The 15,884-nt window shown below is 52.8% G+C and overlaps 1 protein-coding gene and 1 long non-coding RNA gene across 6 annotated transcripts in view; one reads left to right on the top strand and one right to left on the bottom strand.

The window, feature by feature from the left end:
- Positions 1 to 6,265, bottom strand: part of LOC309842721 — a 48,822-nt gene extending 42,557 nt beyond the window's left edge. Inside the window, exon 1 of the long non-coding RNA XR_014299745.1 lies at positions 6,131 to 6,265. This is a non-coding gene — a long non-coding RNA (uncharacterized lncRNA). The remainder of the gene's footprint in view (positions 1 to 6,130) is intronic.
- Positions 1 to 15,884, top strand: part of RNF220 (ring finger protein 220) — a 224,376-nt gene that overhangs the window by 180,714 nt on the left and 27,778 nt on the right. For 4 of the 5 annotated variants that reach the window (XM_082687258.1, XM_082687259.1, XM_082687260.1 and 1 more), the window contains exon 3: positions 8,714 to 8,846. In XM_082687258.1, the coding sequence (XP_082543384.1) occupies positions 8,714 to 8,846 (133 nt within the window). Of the gene's footprint in view, positions 1 to 3,685; positions 3,814 to 8,713; positions 8,847 to 15,884 lie in introns of those variants that run through there. The other variant, XM_082687262.1, reaches the window with a different exon arrangement.

A 15,884-nucleotide genomic window follows, 5' to 3' on the forward strand; every position in this document is an offset into this window, starting at 1 on the left:
GGAGAAAGGAAGACGGCATGCGAGCATGAATGTGTCACCTGTGTATTATATCTACGTATCAAGGCCACATGTAAGGAACTGGTGCTATGTGAGGGGGTCTGCACCATCTCATGAAAGGAAGAGGAACAAATTAAGGACAAGGCACTTACAGTAGGATAGAGGACCAGACCTAGATAAGGGTCAGGGCAGAGGCAAGAAGTCAGAGAAAAACTCCCACGATGTCTCCCAGCTAACATCTGCGTCCTTTGGGTAACTTATCAAGGTCAACCGTCATGTATTCATTTGTTCATTCCAAGAATATTTATTGATTTCTATGATTACTATTACCATTCTCTATCTTGGGGCTCTGTCCTCTGCTAGATGCTGGAGTTGCAGCTGTAAACAAGTTAATCCTTGCCCTCGAGAAATTTCCAGTCTACCGAGGGTGACAGACGCAGAATAGGCAGTGGTACCACTGGGTCACTAGAGGTGGCACGAGAGGCTGGGGGAACATAGAGAAGCCACCTGGCATGATCTGGGGAGTCAAGAAGTCTCCCTGGAAGAAGGAATTCCAAGTCCCATAGAGTGAGAGAAAGAGTTAGCCAGCTGGTGCCAATGGCCCCGGCCATACCCTTCGGATGGTTGTTTGCCCAGCCCAAAACAGAGACAGATAGGCCTATGGGGTTCCGAGGGACTCAGGAACTGCTAAAAATGTCAGCCTCCCCCTGAGCACCAGCCGCGGCCCCAGGGTCTGTCTGGGCAGGAGGGTACATGGTTGTTTTCAGGGCATCCCTGGGTACTGGCAGATAAATACGGGCCACCGCTAAATGCACGGCTCTCCTCCGGCGGCCCTACCCCCACCTCCTCGACCAGGGATGCCTATTAATCCTGACAAATGATGACTTACGAACATGTAATGCAAACTGATTCATCATACATTCAAATCCGCCGCCCCGCCCCAGCGGGAGGCCCCAGCCAGACAAGTGTATTACACGGATAATGTATTTGACGTATTAATAAAACCAGCCGCATTGCTCTGGCGCGGGGACTGGGGAATGCCAATATACGATGACAGATCACATATTGATGAAATCCAGATGTTTGGAATCATAGTCTTGGGGCCTTGTTCATATTGACTGAAGGTAAAAAATGCCATCTGTCAGCATGTTAACTCTTCCTGTCCCACGCTCGACAGAGGCGCCAATCACGGTTTTCTGGAGGGAGGAGACGGAGAAAGGGAAAGAGCAAGAGGGGGCAGGATGAGTAATTAGGTGGTCTGGATGGTGACGGATGGATGAAGTGGGGGTAGACGGCTGTATTGTAGATATAATGGGTGGAGGGGACTCTCTTCACGCCTTATGTTCTTGACCTCTCGGCAGCATGTGACCCTACCGATGACCACCCCCTCCTCGACACTCTTTCCTTCTCGGCTTTGATGACATCACTCTTGTTTTCGTCATCCTCTTGACAGTTCTCGGTCCTTGATGACTTAAACTTTCTCCACCTGTCGGAGTTATTCAGGGTCTGTTCCAGCCTCTTCTTTCTGTGTACTTGCTCCCTGGCCGATCTCACCTACACTCAACTTCCTTAACCGGTTCATTCATTCTGTAAATATGTACTGACTATTTACCATATGCCAGACATTGTGCCTGGCACAGAGAATGCCTTGGTAACTTCAGCTCTTACCTCTATGCCAGCGTCTCCAGCTCTGTCATTCTGGCTCTGGCTCCCACAGAGTACCTGGCAAACATTTTCAAATGGACGTCTGCTAAGGCGTCCTCAAGCTAAGCACCACATCCAACGTTGAACTCATTTGCTTCCTCACCAAGCCGGCTGCTCGTCCTCCTGTTGCTCAAGCCAGAAAACTTGGAATCACCCTTGGCTCTTTTCAGTCCTTTACCCACCATGTCCAACCCATTCCCTTTTGCTCACCTCCATCACCAACACCATCATCACCACCATCGCCCTCCAGCAAGGCACCACAGTATCCCACCTGAGTCAGTGAGATCACCTTCAAAGCAGCCTTCCTGCGCTCTCTACTTCGCCCCGTCAGACCATTCTCTGCAGTTAGAATGATCTTTTTAAGTGCAAGCCTGATATGTCTCTCTCTTAAAACCCTCCTGTACATTAAAAAAAAAAAAATCCTTAATGTAATTAAAAAGCAGTCCAGGATCTGGCCTCTCTCTCATTATATCTCAACCCTCAGCCCCTCACTCACTCGGCTGCAGGCACACTGCACACCTTCCAGCTCCTCAGTTGGTCCTTCTCCTCTTCCGGACCTTCAGAATGCTGTTTTGTACCTAGAACATCACTTCCCCACAATCATTGCCTGGCTGGTTCCCCCTCATCCCTCACACCTTTGCTCGAATATCATTGCCTTCCCCTCCCAGGCCAGCTAATTCACTCCCACGGCTCCATGTACTTCCCTTTTTCTAAAACCACTCTGGGGATGTGTGTTTCAGGTCCCTATCTGCAGTCAGTTCCCAAGCTCCTTGAGAGCAGAGAGTGCACCTGTCTTGTTCATTACTGCATGGCATGGGTACAAAAGTAGGCTCACTGTCAGCATCCAACTGACATTGGTTGACTATTATTGAATTATGGCGTAGGTGAGTAGATAGGTAGGTAAGTAGCTGGGTATCATGCAGTGGTGAGGAGCACTAGCTTTGGAGTTGGACGGCCCTGAACTGAAATCCTGCTCTAAAACCTTCTAGCTCTGTCTTTCGTTGTTCCGAACCCCATTTTCCTCATCAATGTGATTCCAATAATATCTACATCACAGGACTGTTGTAAAGATATGAGATGGGATAAAATAGGCACAAGCACAACATTAAACCTACAGCCTAATGTACAATAACACTCAATAAAACGTTATTTTTATTAATACGCAGATAATGGATAAATGGTTAGGTGGATGGACCGATGGATACGCTGGCATGCAAACCAATCAACAGATAGATGGGTATGCATGTTTAGGAGGAAGGACCTCCATGGAGGCCAGAGAGGCCAGGGCCAGGGTACCTAGGGAATGGTACACAATCTTGACCATGGCAGGGAAGAAGGCCAGATAGAGGGCAAAGCCAGGCTGGTGTCAGAAGGGGACAGATACAGGCACAAGCAACAAACTGTGCTAGCGACATACTAGAAATGATAATGACTCATCACTTCGTACTGAGCCCTGGTTTAATGGAATCTTCACCAAGGTCGTGGGAGTTATATATTATTATACCTGTTTTGCATGGGAAAAGCCAAAGCTCAGTAGTGTTAGGTGATTGGCCCAAGGTCTCACAGCTGGTAAGACACAACTCTATTGAATTCTGCTTGAAGGCTCCTCTGTGTCTTGCTCACCAAGAAATGGAAGCCTTTCTCCTGGGGGTTCGGTGAAGGGGAGGGTGGGACACACACGTTTGTATGCACAAACACACACCTGTACACACACACATTCTCTTAAAAGGCCCAGCTTGTGTTGCCATGCCCCATTAGTGGTACCCTCACTCTTATTTAACCTTCCACCTTTCTACATCAGACACTGGGCAGTCAAGCCCTGACTTGTGGTCTGCAGAGAAAAGTGAAGACGGGTCTTGCTGCTTAAACAGAGAGCCAAGCATGGAACCCACAAGCGACAGAACTAGGACACAACCAAAGAAGCCAACCCGGAAAAGCCATCGCTGGGCGGGGCGTCGCAGGGTCGGATGTGGGTTAGTGACCTAGGAAGGAAGGGCTTTCCCTCTCAATGAGCCCTCAGCCCCCAGCGTCCGGTCCTAAGGCCAGGCTTCACTATGGAAGTTGGCAGAGGAGGAGCAGCTTTGCCGGGCCCTGGAGTTCCTGCTCCCAATGGTCAGCACTTCCCAACAGAGGGGGGCAGCAGAGGGCTGATCTGGGACCCCAGGTGCCCGAGGCCGGGTTCCGAGGCCTCGGGGCGCGACCGGTTGGAGCCTGGCCGGGCAAGGAAAAGCCTACTTGGCGGGAGCGCTCGGCTCTCCTCGGCATGCCTAGCGGGCTTCACAGCCTGCGGCCGGTCCCTTCCCGGTGGAGCCTCACCGTTTTGGGTGGGGTGCTGTTCCAAGCAGCTCAGAACGCGCAGGGGGGTGGGGGGTCCTTATGGAGGTCACACAGCTAGGGAGATCGACGCTGTCATCGCCTCTGGCCCTTGGAGCTCGAGGTGCCCTGCGGCAGGCTGAGGACAGGGTCGGGCCCCACTGCTCCCTGGCCTCCTCCTGCTTCGGGGGGATACCTGCGGCAGGCGGGCAAGTGGCGGTGGCAGGCGCGCGGGGCGGGGGCGGGAGGGAGGTGCGGTAATGAATGTGGACGGGAGGCGGAATGAGCGATCCATCTTTGCATGGGAGGGGAGGGGGCCGCGGGCGTTCCCCCCACACACTCACACACTCAATCAGGCGCTGTCAGACCTCGGGCCGCCTGGCATTTTGGTGAAGAATCTCTCAGCTAAAAATTGTTGTCAGTCCCATTTCCTCGTTATCAGTGCAAGGGCTGAGGCAGCGCCCGGGGATTAACAGGAGCGGCGAGCGGCCCGCGCCGCCATCCGCCGCCGATAACACCGGGCCTCCTGCCTCACCTCCCCCATTCATCATCTTTAGCACTGACAGCCCGTCCCAGTCCCTGTCCCCAGCCCCTCATGCTTCCCGCGTCTACCCACTAGGCTGCTCAGCCTGCCTCCTGACCTCCCTGTGGAGCTAGGCTTCCTGAAGAGGGACAAAATTCAGCCTAGGCCAGCATGACCTGGACCCACCTGTGGCAAAGGGCCTGGGTAGCTGGAGGGGGAGTTGAGGAGGGCGGGGCAGGAGTGAGGGATGCTCAAGGAGCAGATGCCTTCTGACAGCCTTCCTCTGGAGGGCTTGGTCTGCCTGCCTGTGATGCTGGCATTGGCGTTGGAGAAGGGATTCCTACATCAGATGGGCAGCTATACTAGGGATTTCCAGAGGTCTCTCCAGCTTGAGAAGGACTTTCATAATTCTGGGAACTGTGGAAGATAAGGGCCAGGATGCCTACTCTGGTCTAGGAAGAGTAGGGGGTTGAGGACTTCATTCCCACCCCCCACAAGACCACAGCCCCCTCCTCTTGGCCATTCCCAGCGGTTTTATGGCCCGTTTTACGGCCACTGTAATGGCCCAGGTCAAAAGCTTCAGGGAGCTGTATTCTGGGAATTATGCAAACGAGGAGCAGGCCCAGGGCCAGAGTATGGATTTTGTCATTAAACCTGGGCAGGCCATGTCGTTAGTGCAGTAAAACCCACGTCATGACCACAGGTCTCAATATAAAATTATAGGGAACACAGCGGGGGAGGGGAAGCAGGGGGCCCATGGCCAGGCTGACACCTGCCACTCTAACCCCTGAGAAAATGGGCGGTGGGATGGAGGGCATAGGCTTCAGGGCCCCTCGGCTGATCACTGTCAATGCTATTCCTAAAGCTAGAGCCAGGAAGAGGGCCCATTGTCCTGATGGGGAAACCGAGGCCAAGCTCAGAAAAGTAGATCTCTGTGGCAGCAAAGCAGATGAACTAAGAACAACTATATAGGACTGCTGATCCCTGGTCCCAACCTTGGAGGGAAAATTCTGGGCTCTAGAAATCCCTAGGAGCCAGAGTTGGTGGCCCAGGCTTAAAGGGGCAGAAACCCTGATATTTCCATGTCAGCTCAGACCCCATGCCCTGGATCCTCCTCTTTGTCAGGTCTCCTCCCTTACCATTTCCCCCAGTTCTGCCCCAGGCCTTGCTTCAATGATCCATTTCAAAAGCCTTGTCAGTTCTCCCTGATTCACCCCTTATGTCTTCCATCAGGCACTGCCTCCCCCTGGACTCTCTCCCAACCACCCTCCGGCCCCTCCAGCCTCCACCGTGGAGCACCTGTTTCCACCTCCCTCAGCCCTGACTGGACCCACTGACCCTTCTTCAGCTTTCCTCTTATTTTGTGATCTCCTTCAGGCCAAGCATGTGTTTTATTTATCTCTGAACTCCAGTTTCTCCTAGAATAATCCCTGAAGTAAAATAATTGTTTCATAAATGTTTGCTAAGTGAATAAGTGAATGAAGTGTAGAGATCATGATCTGAGTACAGGGGTCACTATCCAGTTAGAGCCTTGGTTTCCCCACCTGTAAAACAAAGGTAATGGGCCTGCAGAACTTCTAGGGTCTCACTCACCTCTGAGAGTCTCAGGCCGAATGAAGTTCAAGGCAGAGCTGAGACTAGAATCCTCATTTCCCATCTTCCAGACCAGGCCACATCTGCTTCTTAGACTCAGAACTGCCTTCCAGCTGTCCTGAGCATCTGAGGCTTAACCAGCAAGGCACATGATCAATAGGGCCTCTTCCCCTCCTCAGAGACTTATCCACACAAACTAGAGCCACACCTACCCCCACCCTGGGCATATGCCAAGCCTCCACAGTGGACCTCCCAGCTCTGCGAAAAGTCATCTGGCTTCTAAGATGATCCGCTCTTTTTCCTACAGCCTTTCCCTTCCTCATTTCCTCTCCTTTGCTTCATTACTGCACATCTAGTCAACATCAGGTCTGTTTTCAATTGTCTGTAAATATCAAGTTGGATAAGAAATGACCACTGCCCACAGGAAACTCACAACTCATTCATTTGTTTCCATTCTCCTTGAAACACTTCTAAGGTGCAACTTATATTTCATTTCTTTGGTGAAGACTTTTCTTTTTTCACTCCTCAAAACACACACCCAGAATGAACTACTGCTTTCTTTGAGCTCTGAGATGACTCAGTCTGGGCATCCAGGAGAGCTGGGACCGTACTCAACCTCAAAGCGAAGTTCCTGTGCTCAGCCTGAACTGGGAGCTCCTTCAGGCATGGGGTTGCTAGAGTTAGCAAATAAAAATATATGACCTCCAGGTAAATTTGATTTTTGGAAAAATAATGAGTAACTTTTAGTATCAGTATATGCCATGCAGTATTTGGGATGTACTTATACTAAAAAAAAAAGTGTTCATTGTTTACCTGAAATTCAAATGTAATTGAGTATCTTTTTTAAAAAATTTTATTTATTTATTCGATAGACAGAGATCACAAGTAGTCAGAGAGGCAGGCAGAGAGAGAGAGGGGAAGCAGGCTCCCTGCCGAGCAGAGAGCCTGATGCGGGGCTCGATCCCAGGACCCCAATATCATGACCTGCGCCAAAGGCAGAGGCTTTAACCCACCCAGGCACCCTATAATTGAGCATCTGCTATTTAATCTGGCAACACAACTCAACCACCTTGGTCATTACTGGCATGACCTTTATCTCTCTGCAAGCTAATTCTGACCCTCTCTGGGCAACAGTGGGAAGAAGAAGCAGGAGGAAAGATCTTGGCTAAAGCTGAAGTACTCTTTCCACAGTTGGCATTTACGTGGATAGCAAGAATGTTTCTGGATGAATAGGCCCGCTCTACCCCATGCCTTAAGCAGAGGGCAGAGGAGCATTGGGTGGTGAGAGTGACAGGGAAAGGGTTTAGGCTCCCCAAGAGGCATGCACTAGGCAAGTTCAGCCTCCTTCCTAGAATAGTGTGTTCTGGTCTCCATCGGCAACAGGAATAGTGACAGAGTCAGGACACAGTGGGGACAGAGTGCAGGCTCCCAGCTGGCCCCCAAGCCTGCATAAGCCAGCACAACACCCACTCGTATTCCCATACAATTTGGGAGGAAGAAACCCAGAATCTATTAGGTTTACAAGGGGCCAATGAGTTTATCCACGTGAGAGGTAGTGAGACCCAAACAGAGAGACTATAGATTCCAGGAATACTGAAGAAGCAGAACGGACAGGATCTGGTGGTTAAATGAACATAGAAGGGATAGTAAGGCGAGGAAGGGACCTCGGGGGAGGCGAAGTTTCCTGGCTTGGGTCACAAGGCGAGTGCTGGTGTCATTAACTAAGATGAGCACTGCTGAAGGCGAGCAGTTTGGAAAGGGGTAAAGAAGCTGAGGGACCTGTTTTTGATCATTGACTTTCAGATTCTTGGGGGAACATCCAGACATTGAAGCCCATTAGGCGTTTGGATACAGAGGCTGAGAGAACCAGGGAAGGATCTAGGGCAGAAACACAGATTCTGGAGTCTGCAGGGCACAGATGGGAATTAGGGCTGTAAGAAGGAAGAAGATCATTCAGCATGCCGAATAGGGAAAGGAGAGAGCCTGTGGGCAGAATCCTGGGAAAGTGAGGAACTGGGAGAGAATGCTACCCCAGAAGTCACATGAGTCCTTTCTGGTCATTCCCACTCGACTGTGAGGGCCTCAAGGGCAGGGACTAGATCTGATTATACTCTGTGGCTGGTTCAGAGTAGACCAGCCCTCAGACAGTGTTTGTTGATTGGCTGCAGGGATGAATCCCCTCTCTCCCTCTTTTCTTCCTTCTCCAGATTTGGAGACTATGAAGGCAGTGAGGAAAGGAGAGACAGAGGGGGCGCTGGATATTCTGGGTGATGGTATGATTACACCAAGACCTTCCCTAACCTGTATGAAATGGAGTGATCCAGCTTTGATTGCACAGAACATTGATTGTGTCCTGATAGATTTCCCAGAGGGGCAGCCGGTTAAGAAGATGCCATTCATGGCCATGAGCCACAAAGAAGACTGAACGAATGGTCATGGTCTCTGAGACCCTCAGACTCAACCCTCCTCTAGGGCCAGGAAGCCCTGGGAGGCAGCAGGCTTGGGCTAGAGGATTGGGACTCTCGGTTTCCGTCCACAGACTAGCCCAGCTTATCCATCTGTCTCTTCTTCTTCCCTCCCCAGGTAAGAAAAAGGCAGCAGCGTTGTTTGACAGCCAGGCCCCTATCTGCCCCATCTGCCAGGTGCTGCTAAGGCCCAGTGAGTTGCAGGAGCATATGGAACAAGAACTGGAACAGCTGGCCCAGCTGCCTGCCAGGTAAGCCAGCAACTGGGGGAGCCTGCCTGCCAGATGATTCCACTCTCGGTTGTAGATATCAGGTCCTGGGAACAGCTGCCTGGCCCAGTCCCCAGCCTCTAGGTAGAAGGCAAGGCCCTCCTATGACTCTCCTCTACTCGGCTTTCAGTCCTCGGACCCTCCAGGCAAATGGTGATGCCTTTCCCTCCTTGCTATATTTTTGGGGATGGGAAGAGGGTGACCCCTCTTTAGGCCTCAACCTCAAAAGGGCATAAAAGGAGCTGAAAAGGGATGAGCCATAGCCACGGGCCTTGCCCTGCCATGCTAAGCCTCAGGGTAGGGTAGCAGAAGCAGGGACAGGGCCTGGAGGCCTGACCAGCCATGTGGCCTTGTGCTGACATCCAGGGGCATAGGCACTACCTTCTCTGTGAATCTCAAGGTCAAAAAGGTGACAATCAAGAATGGGCTCAGGTGTGTGTCCTCCCCCAACCTCTCCATCCTCCCTCCCTTCCCCCTGTCTGAGGGACAAAAGGGAGCGCCCTATAGGTCAGCCGGGTTATCAAAGGGACAGAGCAGGGGTGTAACAAATTACCCCAAATCTTAGTAACTTAAAGCAACCATTTCCTTATACTCAAGGAACTGTGGGTTCAGGAATTCAGACAGAGCGTGGAGGGGATGACTTGTGTTGCTCCACGATGTCTGGGGCCCGGGCTGGGAAGACTCAATGGCTGGGAGCTAGGATCGTCTGGAGCCCCCTTGATTCACATGTCTGGTGACGGATTTTGGCTATCAGCTGGGACCTCCGCTGGAGCTATGACCCAGGCACCTCCACTTGGCTTCCCCACGTGGCCTGGGCCTGCTCATAGCCTGGCAACCTCCGGGTAGCTGGACTCCGTATGGGACAGGTTAGGGCCCTAAAGCAAATGTTCCAGTCCACGAGATGGAAGCTGGATCCCCTTTTACAACGTAGCCTCGAAAGTCACTTAACGCCACTTCCACTGTTCTCTGTTGGTCGAGGCAGAATCAGCCCAGCCAGACTGAAGGGGAACAGACATACACCCCAGCTTTTGATCGGGGAGTGGAAAGGTCATATTATAGGAGAGCACGTGGGAGAGGAGACGTTGGCCGTTGCCGCCCACTCTGGAAGATACGTCACCCAGAGGGGAACAGCCTGCCCCACCATTCCCAACCCCACCCCACTCCACCCCCTCCTTCAGTCCAAGTCATCAGACTTGACTGATCTTCCTTCTGCCGTCTCACCTAATCCCCCTTGAGGGGTGCAGGAGACCCAGAGGTAAGCCGGAACTGGTCCGTCTCTCTCATTGCATGAGAGTAAGGGGAGCAGGGCCAGAGAAACAAGGAGGGGTAGAGGCTGCTCTATGGGAAGAACCGTGGAGCACGGAGAAAGCATGAACCCCAGCATGGAGGAGAGAAGACCTCCTATGGGAAGGGCGGCCTGAACTGAATTTTGAAGGAAGAAGTATTAAGTATCTGTTGCTGTGTTACAAATTACTCTCAAACCCAGTGGCTTGAAACAACAAACATTTATTATCCACAGTGTCTGTGGACCATCAGTTCAGGAACAGCTTGGTTGGGTAGTTGTGTCTTCTGGCTCAGTCTCTCGTGAGGCTGCAGTTAGGACGTGAGCAAGGCTGCAGTCATCCGAAGGTCTGCCAGTGACTTCGGGAACCATTTCCAGATGGTTCGTCCACACATGGGTATCTCCATGGGACGGCTTGAGTTTCCCTCTGACATGGCTGCTGACTTCCCGCAGAGGAAGTGATCCCAGAGACTCAGGAGGAAGCCACAATGCCTTATACGATCCAGTCTCAGAAGTCATATGCTATTGCTTCCAGTGTATTCCATTCTCTCCATTAGAAACAAGTCACCAAGTCCAGACCCCACTCAAGAGAGAATTAAACTCTATAAGCTCTACGTCTTGACAGGAGGACTGTCGAAGAATTTGTGAGAATACTTAAAACTAGCATAGGAGACTATAGAAATGATAAAAATAATAACCCTGTTTGAACACTCTCTACATGCCAAGTTCTCTACATTGCACTGATGTATTTAATCTTCACAACAACTCTCTAGGATAGGTAATAAAAAATTATTAATTCCATTTTACAGATGGGGAAACTGAGGAACGGAGGGGCTAAGTCTCTTCTCTAAGGTTGCACAGCCCATCAAGTGGTAACGATAAGATTCAAATCCAAGCACTCGACTGTAGTGCCATGCTCTTAACTGCTCCTGGCATACACAGACACCCCTGACCTCCCCCGCCCACCCCCCCACACACACACCTGGGACCAGCCTAAAAGGGGCACGGTGAGGGAAAGACATACCTTTCCACCAGGTTGAGTTCTTGGCTGTCTGGGAGGGCTACTGGGTGATTTGCTTCCTATAGAGGCCTTCCCCTCAGTAAGAAGGGAGAATAGAGGCAGAGGACCTGCGGCCCTCTGTAAAAGCTGTGGATCCCTAAGGATCTGGAAAATGGGGGCCCAAGCTCTCTTTCTGCCTCCTTAATGGGGGGCCACAGAACAGCCTAGTCCCTGTGGCTCCACCCCTGCACTGCCCAGGGCATCCACATCTACTCACAGAAGTGCCCCTCAGCCAGGATCCTGCACCAACCCCCCCACCCCCATATTTTCTTGGGGCACCCCCTACTTCCACTGCCTTACCCCCACGTCTGTTTCCCCCACCCAGAGCCCCCACATCGGCTCCGCCCCTCACGGCTGTGTCTTGCGTCCCCCACTTCTGTGCCCCTCACGTCCAGGCCCAGCCCAGCACCCCCTAACCCCTGGCACGCCCCCCCTCCACCCGGTGTCTGACAGCCGGACAGCGGGATCTGCACAGCAAGTGAAATTCCCGTCGGATCGATAAAGCCGAAGCGCTGGCGGCGACGGGTCGATGGTTTTATCTGTCTCGGCCCCGCCGCGCCCGGCGCGCTGACAGTCCGACCGGCCGGCAAAGGCGTTCAAGGGCAGCCGCGCCCGCCGCCCCCTCCCCTCCCCTCTCCCGCCCTCCCCTCCCTGCGGCCGCTGCGCCCACCGGACTGCAGGCTGGACCGGCCGCCACCGCCCTCGTGATTTATCTGGATTTTTAATTGGAAAAAATTTGCGAATTAATTGATTTCAGGAACTTGCCAATTAACATTGTAATTGGGTGCGTGATAAATTCCCAAGGAGTGTGTCAGCTCCCTCCGGGCTGAGGGCGCCGCGGAGCGCGGGTAGCGCGCGGGGAGGGCCCCAGCCTTGGCTGCCCTTGCCCCGCCCCTGCCCTCTCTTTGGGAGGCTGGAGGAGAGCAGAGAAGTGGGGAAAAGATGTGGCACCTGGGCTCCTAAGACTCCTCCCTCCTCTCTCCCTGCCAGCCGCTCCCTGAGCTGAATGTGACCTTTGACCAGCCATTTTGCAGATGGGGAAACTGAGTCCTGCAGGAGGGCAGAGCTTGACTGTGCCTGGGCACGGGTGGAAGGAGGGCATCCCCCATCCCTGGTATGTGGCCAGAGCCTTCCTCTCCAGCTCTCCAGTCCTCTTCTTTCCCTTCCACTCCATGCTCCCTTCTCCCTGCCCCCCTCTTTCTCCTCTTTCCTCCAACTTCCCACTTCCTTCTCTTGCCCTGCCTTTGCCTCTGCTCTCCCACCCCTCCGAAGGCGAAGGCGTAGTCAGCTGCCGAGTCTGTGGATGCCACTGCAGGGTGCCTGTCCATCCCCTGGGATGCCTCCCCTGTCCCGGTCAAATGGCTGCTCCCCCAGAAGTTCTTCAGGATGAGCCTGGTGTTGTGCCCTCTGCCTCCCTTTGCCCAACAGCACAGAGCAGCAAACTTCCCCCCTAGCAACCGCTCCCCCACCCCCAGGAAGCCACTATTTCAGACCCACCTGAGGACTCACACAGAGAAGCAGGGACCTCCCAGCTCCCAAACTAGGGCTGGCTTGTTCCCACAGACACAGGCGAACATGTCCATGACATACAGGCACCCATACACCCCCACATTCCAGCACACATAGATATGCTCACACACATGTGCTCATTCCCACAGGTAGGTGGGCACACAGATGCCTACAGGAAGAAGAGTCAGAACTCCTGTTGGCAAAGCACATCCACATTTCAAAGTACTTTCACATCTGAGATCAGGCTGTGCACGCACACCCTCCTCAGACCAGCCTCCCCTTTCTCAGTCCTGCCCAGAAGCACAAACAGACCCCAGGACTCAGCTAGGTAGAGCAAGGAGGGCAAAGTTCCAGTAAGGACAGTCTGTAGGCCTGGAGGGTTGTCCTGGAGGTAGTAGGGGAGTCAGAATATTGATGAGCCACAGGAAACTTGACCAACTTTCATTAGTGCGGGAGAAGCACTCTGGAGGCTGGTGTGGAGCGTGAACTACGGGTGGAAGCAGGGAGGCAAGTGAGGAGGTTGGCCAAGGGTCCAAGGGACAGATAATGAGCTGACCCACTGACCTGGGACAATGGCAGTGGCTTTGGGATCGGAGAAGATGGAATGCTGAGAGACTGGTGGAGGAAGAAGCAAGAGAACTTAGGTGATTACCCACAGGGTACTTACTAGGAAGAACTTTCTGACTGGGTGATCAGAAAGCTGATGATGGCAGAGAAGCAAGTTTCTGATGAAAGGAGGAGACAACCGACAGGACTCTGGGCATGCTAAGCCTCAGATGTCTCTGGGATGGTGATGGGGTAGAGATTGTATGCGTGCAGACAGACAGGCAGGCAGCAACACTCTGGGGGTGGGGGCTGAAGATTGCAGGGTGGTGGGGAGTGGCCCGCAGACTTCTCTGAGGCCCGCGGGCAGGAGTTTCCATCCAGAGAAAGGAAAGAGCCCTAGACTTGGAGATATGGCCTGGCGCTGCGAGTGAGGCGTGGTTTGGAGAGGCCTGAGCCTCGGGACCTTTCCTGGGAGGCTTCCAAAGTCACGTTGAGATCTGGCGTCTAGGATGGGAAGCCAGCTCTCTGGTCAGTGCTTTCAAAGTGCTGAGAGGAGCCACAGGGAGGCTGGGTGACTCTAGAGAGGCAGGGTATGGAGATGGCCATGCCCCCACCCCCACTTAAGCCTTATTTAAGGCCGGCCTCGGTGTTTGGTTGGGTAATGAACTAGATAAACAATTCCCCAAATAGATTAAAACGAAGTGTAACTTACAAAGGCGGCTGGTGATGATGGTTTATTCCCGGGCAGCACACCATTTCTTTATTTCCAAGGATAATTCAGTGTAAATCACCTTAATTAAAAGTGTCAGCCCAGCCCATGAATATTGTACTTAGGAACGCGTTTCCTGGGTCCCAGTTATAATTTAAAACCCATGGATCACTAGGCAGCGAGTGACTGAGAAGGGAGGAAATCGTTGGGGGCGGGCTGTGGAAACAGGGAGGGACTGAAGGCAGGGGAGCTGGTGGGCTGGGCAGGAGCCTGTCTGCCTGTAGCTCTGAGGCTCGGACCTCCCCCTTTCTCAGTGGCAGGCTTTTCACCAGACTCCAGTTCCTGGGGGACCAGGCTCACTCGGGAAGCCTGAGATAATCAGGTTGTTGGAAGAAAGGTGGTGTGGGGTAGGCGCGCTTGCTCCAAGAGAGGGAAGGAGCCTGAGGCAGGACCAGCCCAACTTAAGGGAAAAGGAAGAGTATTGGCAAAGGGAGAGTCTGGACATTCTCACCCTAGGTGTCTTTACTTCTGCTCACCAGCAGAGTAAACTAAAGCCCGGTGTCAGTGGGATGTTCCCCGAGTAGAGGGAGAAAAAGAACTCCAAGAACTCTGTCCTCCAGCCTAACCCCTGAGTATCTTCAGGGAAGCAGTGTGAGCAATGGAAAGGCAGCACTTTGGACTCGGTCCGACCGAAACTCAAATCCCTAAACCCTGCATGGCCTGTGTGAACACAGGGGTATATCATTTACCCACTGTTCATGTCCTTTGCAAACTTTTTGTGATGATTAAACTGAGAACACATATGGAGCGCCTGGCCCATACCTGCCAGGCCCGTCCCATGTGATTGGTGCATAATCATTGCTCACTCTTTCCTTTTCCGTCCCAACCTGATCCTGTCCAGACAAAGCTCAGACCTCAGGCCAGGGGTCCAGTGAGAACAGGGTAAATGCCTCGTTTCTAGCATCTACAGATGCCTCATTACCAGATGCCTCATTTCCGGCTTCAGTAGATGCCTCATTTCTGGACCTGTCCAGACGCAGGTGCAATGGGATGTCAGTCCTTGTTGACGGAGTGAGGGAAAGCTCAAAATCATAAAGTTGCCAACTAGTTGCTCCTCAAGAGAAGCTCTGTCTCCTCTCCGTATCCCCATTGCCTAGATCAGGGCCTGGCGGGGAGCAGGAGTTCAGGGACTGTTCGAGAACCCAATGGAACTGAGTGGAACCTGGTCTGGCTGTCCTGCGCAGTCTATGATGCCCGCACCATGTGATCACAGGGGCAGACAGCGCTGTGTTTACACTCAGACCTTGGGCTCGCACTCTCACTGAGCCTGGTGGCCTCCACACGGTGATGTGTGTATCCGTGTGGGTGTGCGTCCACATGTGTCTGCATGTGTGGGTGCGTATCTGAGCACGTGGGAGTCTGCATCTACGCATGTATTTCTGTGGATGTTGGCGCCTGAGCAGCTCTTCACCCAGGTCGGGGGGACTGTTGTGAATGGGTCTTTTTTTTATGTGTTTGAGCCTCGTGACTGTGGACAGAATTATGGACAGTGGATATGTGTGTCTTTGCCTCTAGGTCAGGGTTTCTCAACCTCAGCCCTATGGATATTTGGAGCCAGATAATTCCTTGCTGTGAGGGGCTGTCCCATATGTTGTAGGATGGTTCATATCCTCCACCCACCAGATGCCAGTAGCAAACTCCCTGCCCCCAGTGGTGACGATCAGAAGGGTCTCCTGACATTGCCAAACGTCCCCTGGGGGACAACGGATGCCTTTATCTGAATCTGCCTAAGCCTTGGCTCACACACTGGGTGTGTCTGTGTCTGACCCTGTGGGTGTCCCCTGGGTCCATGCCCTGCCCTGTGAATCCACGTGTGCCTTGGGTGTGGGTGTGTGTGTCTTTTGTGCCTCACCG

The sequence above is a fragment of the Mustela nivalis genome, assembly GCF_964662115.1.
Source record: "Mustela nivalis genome assembly, chromosome: 10".
Taxonomy (NCBI): domain Eukaryota; kingdom Metazoa; phylum Chordata; class Mammalia; order Carnivora; family Mustelidae; genus Mustela; species Mustela nivalis.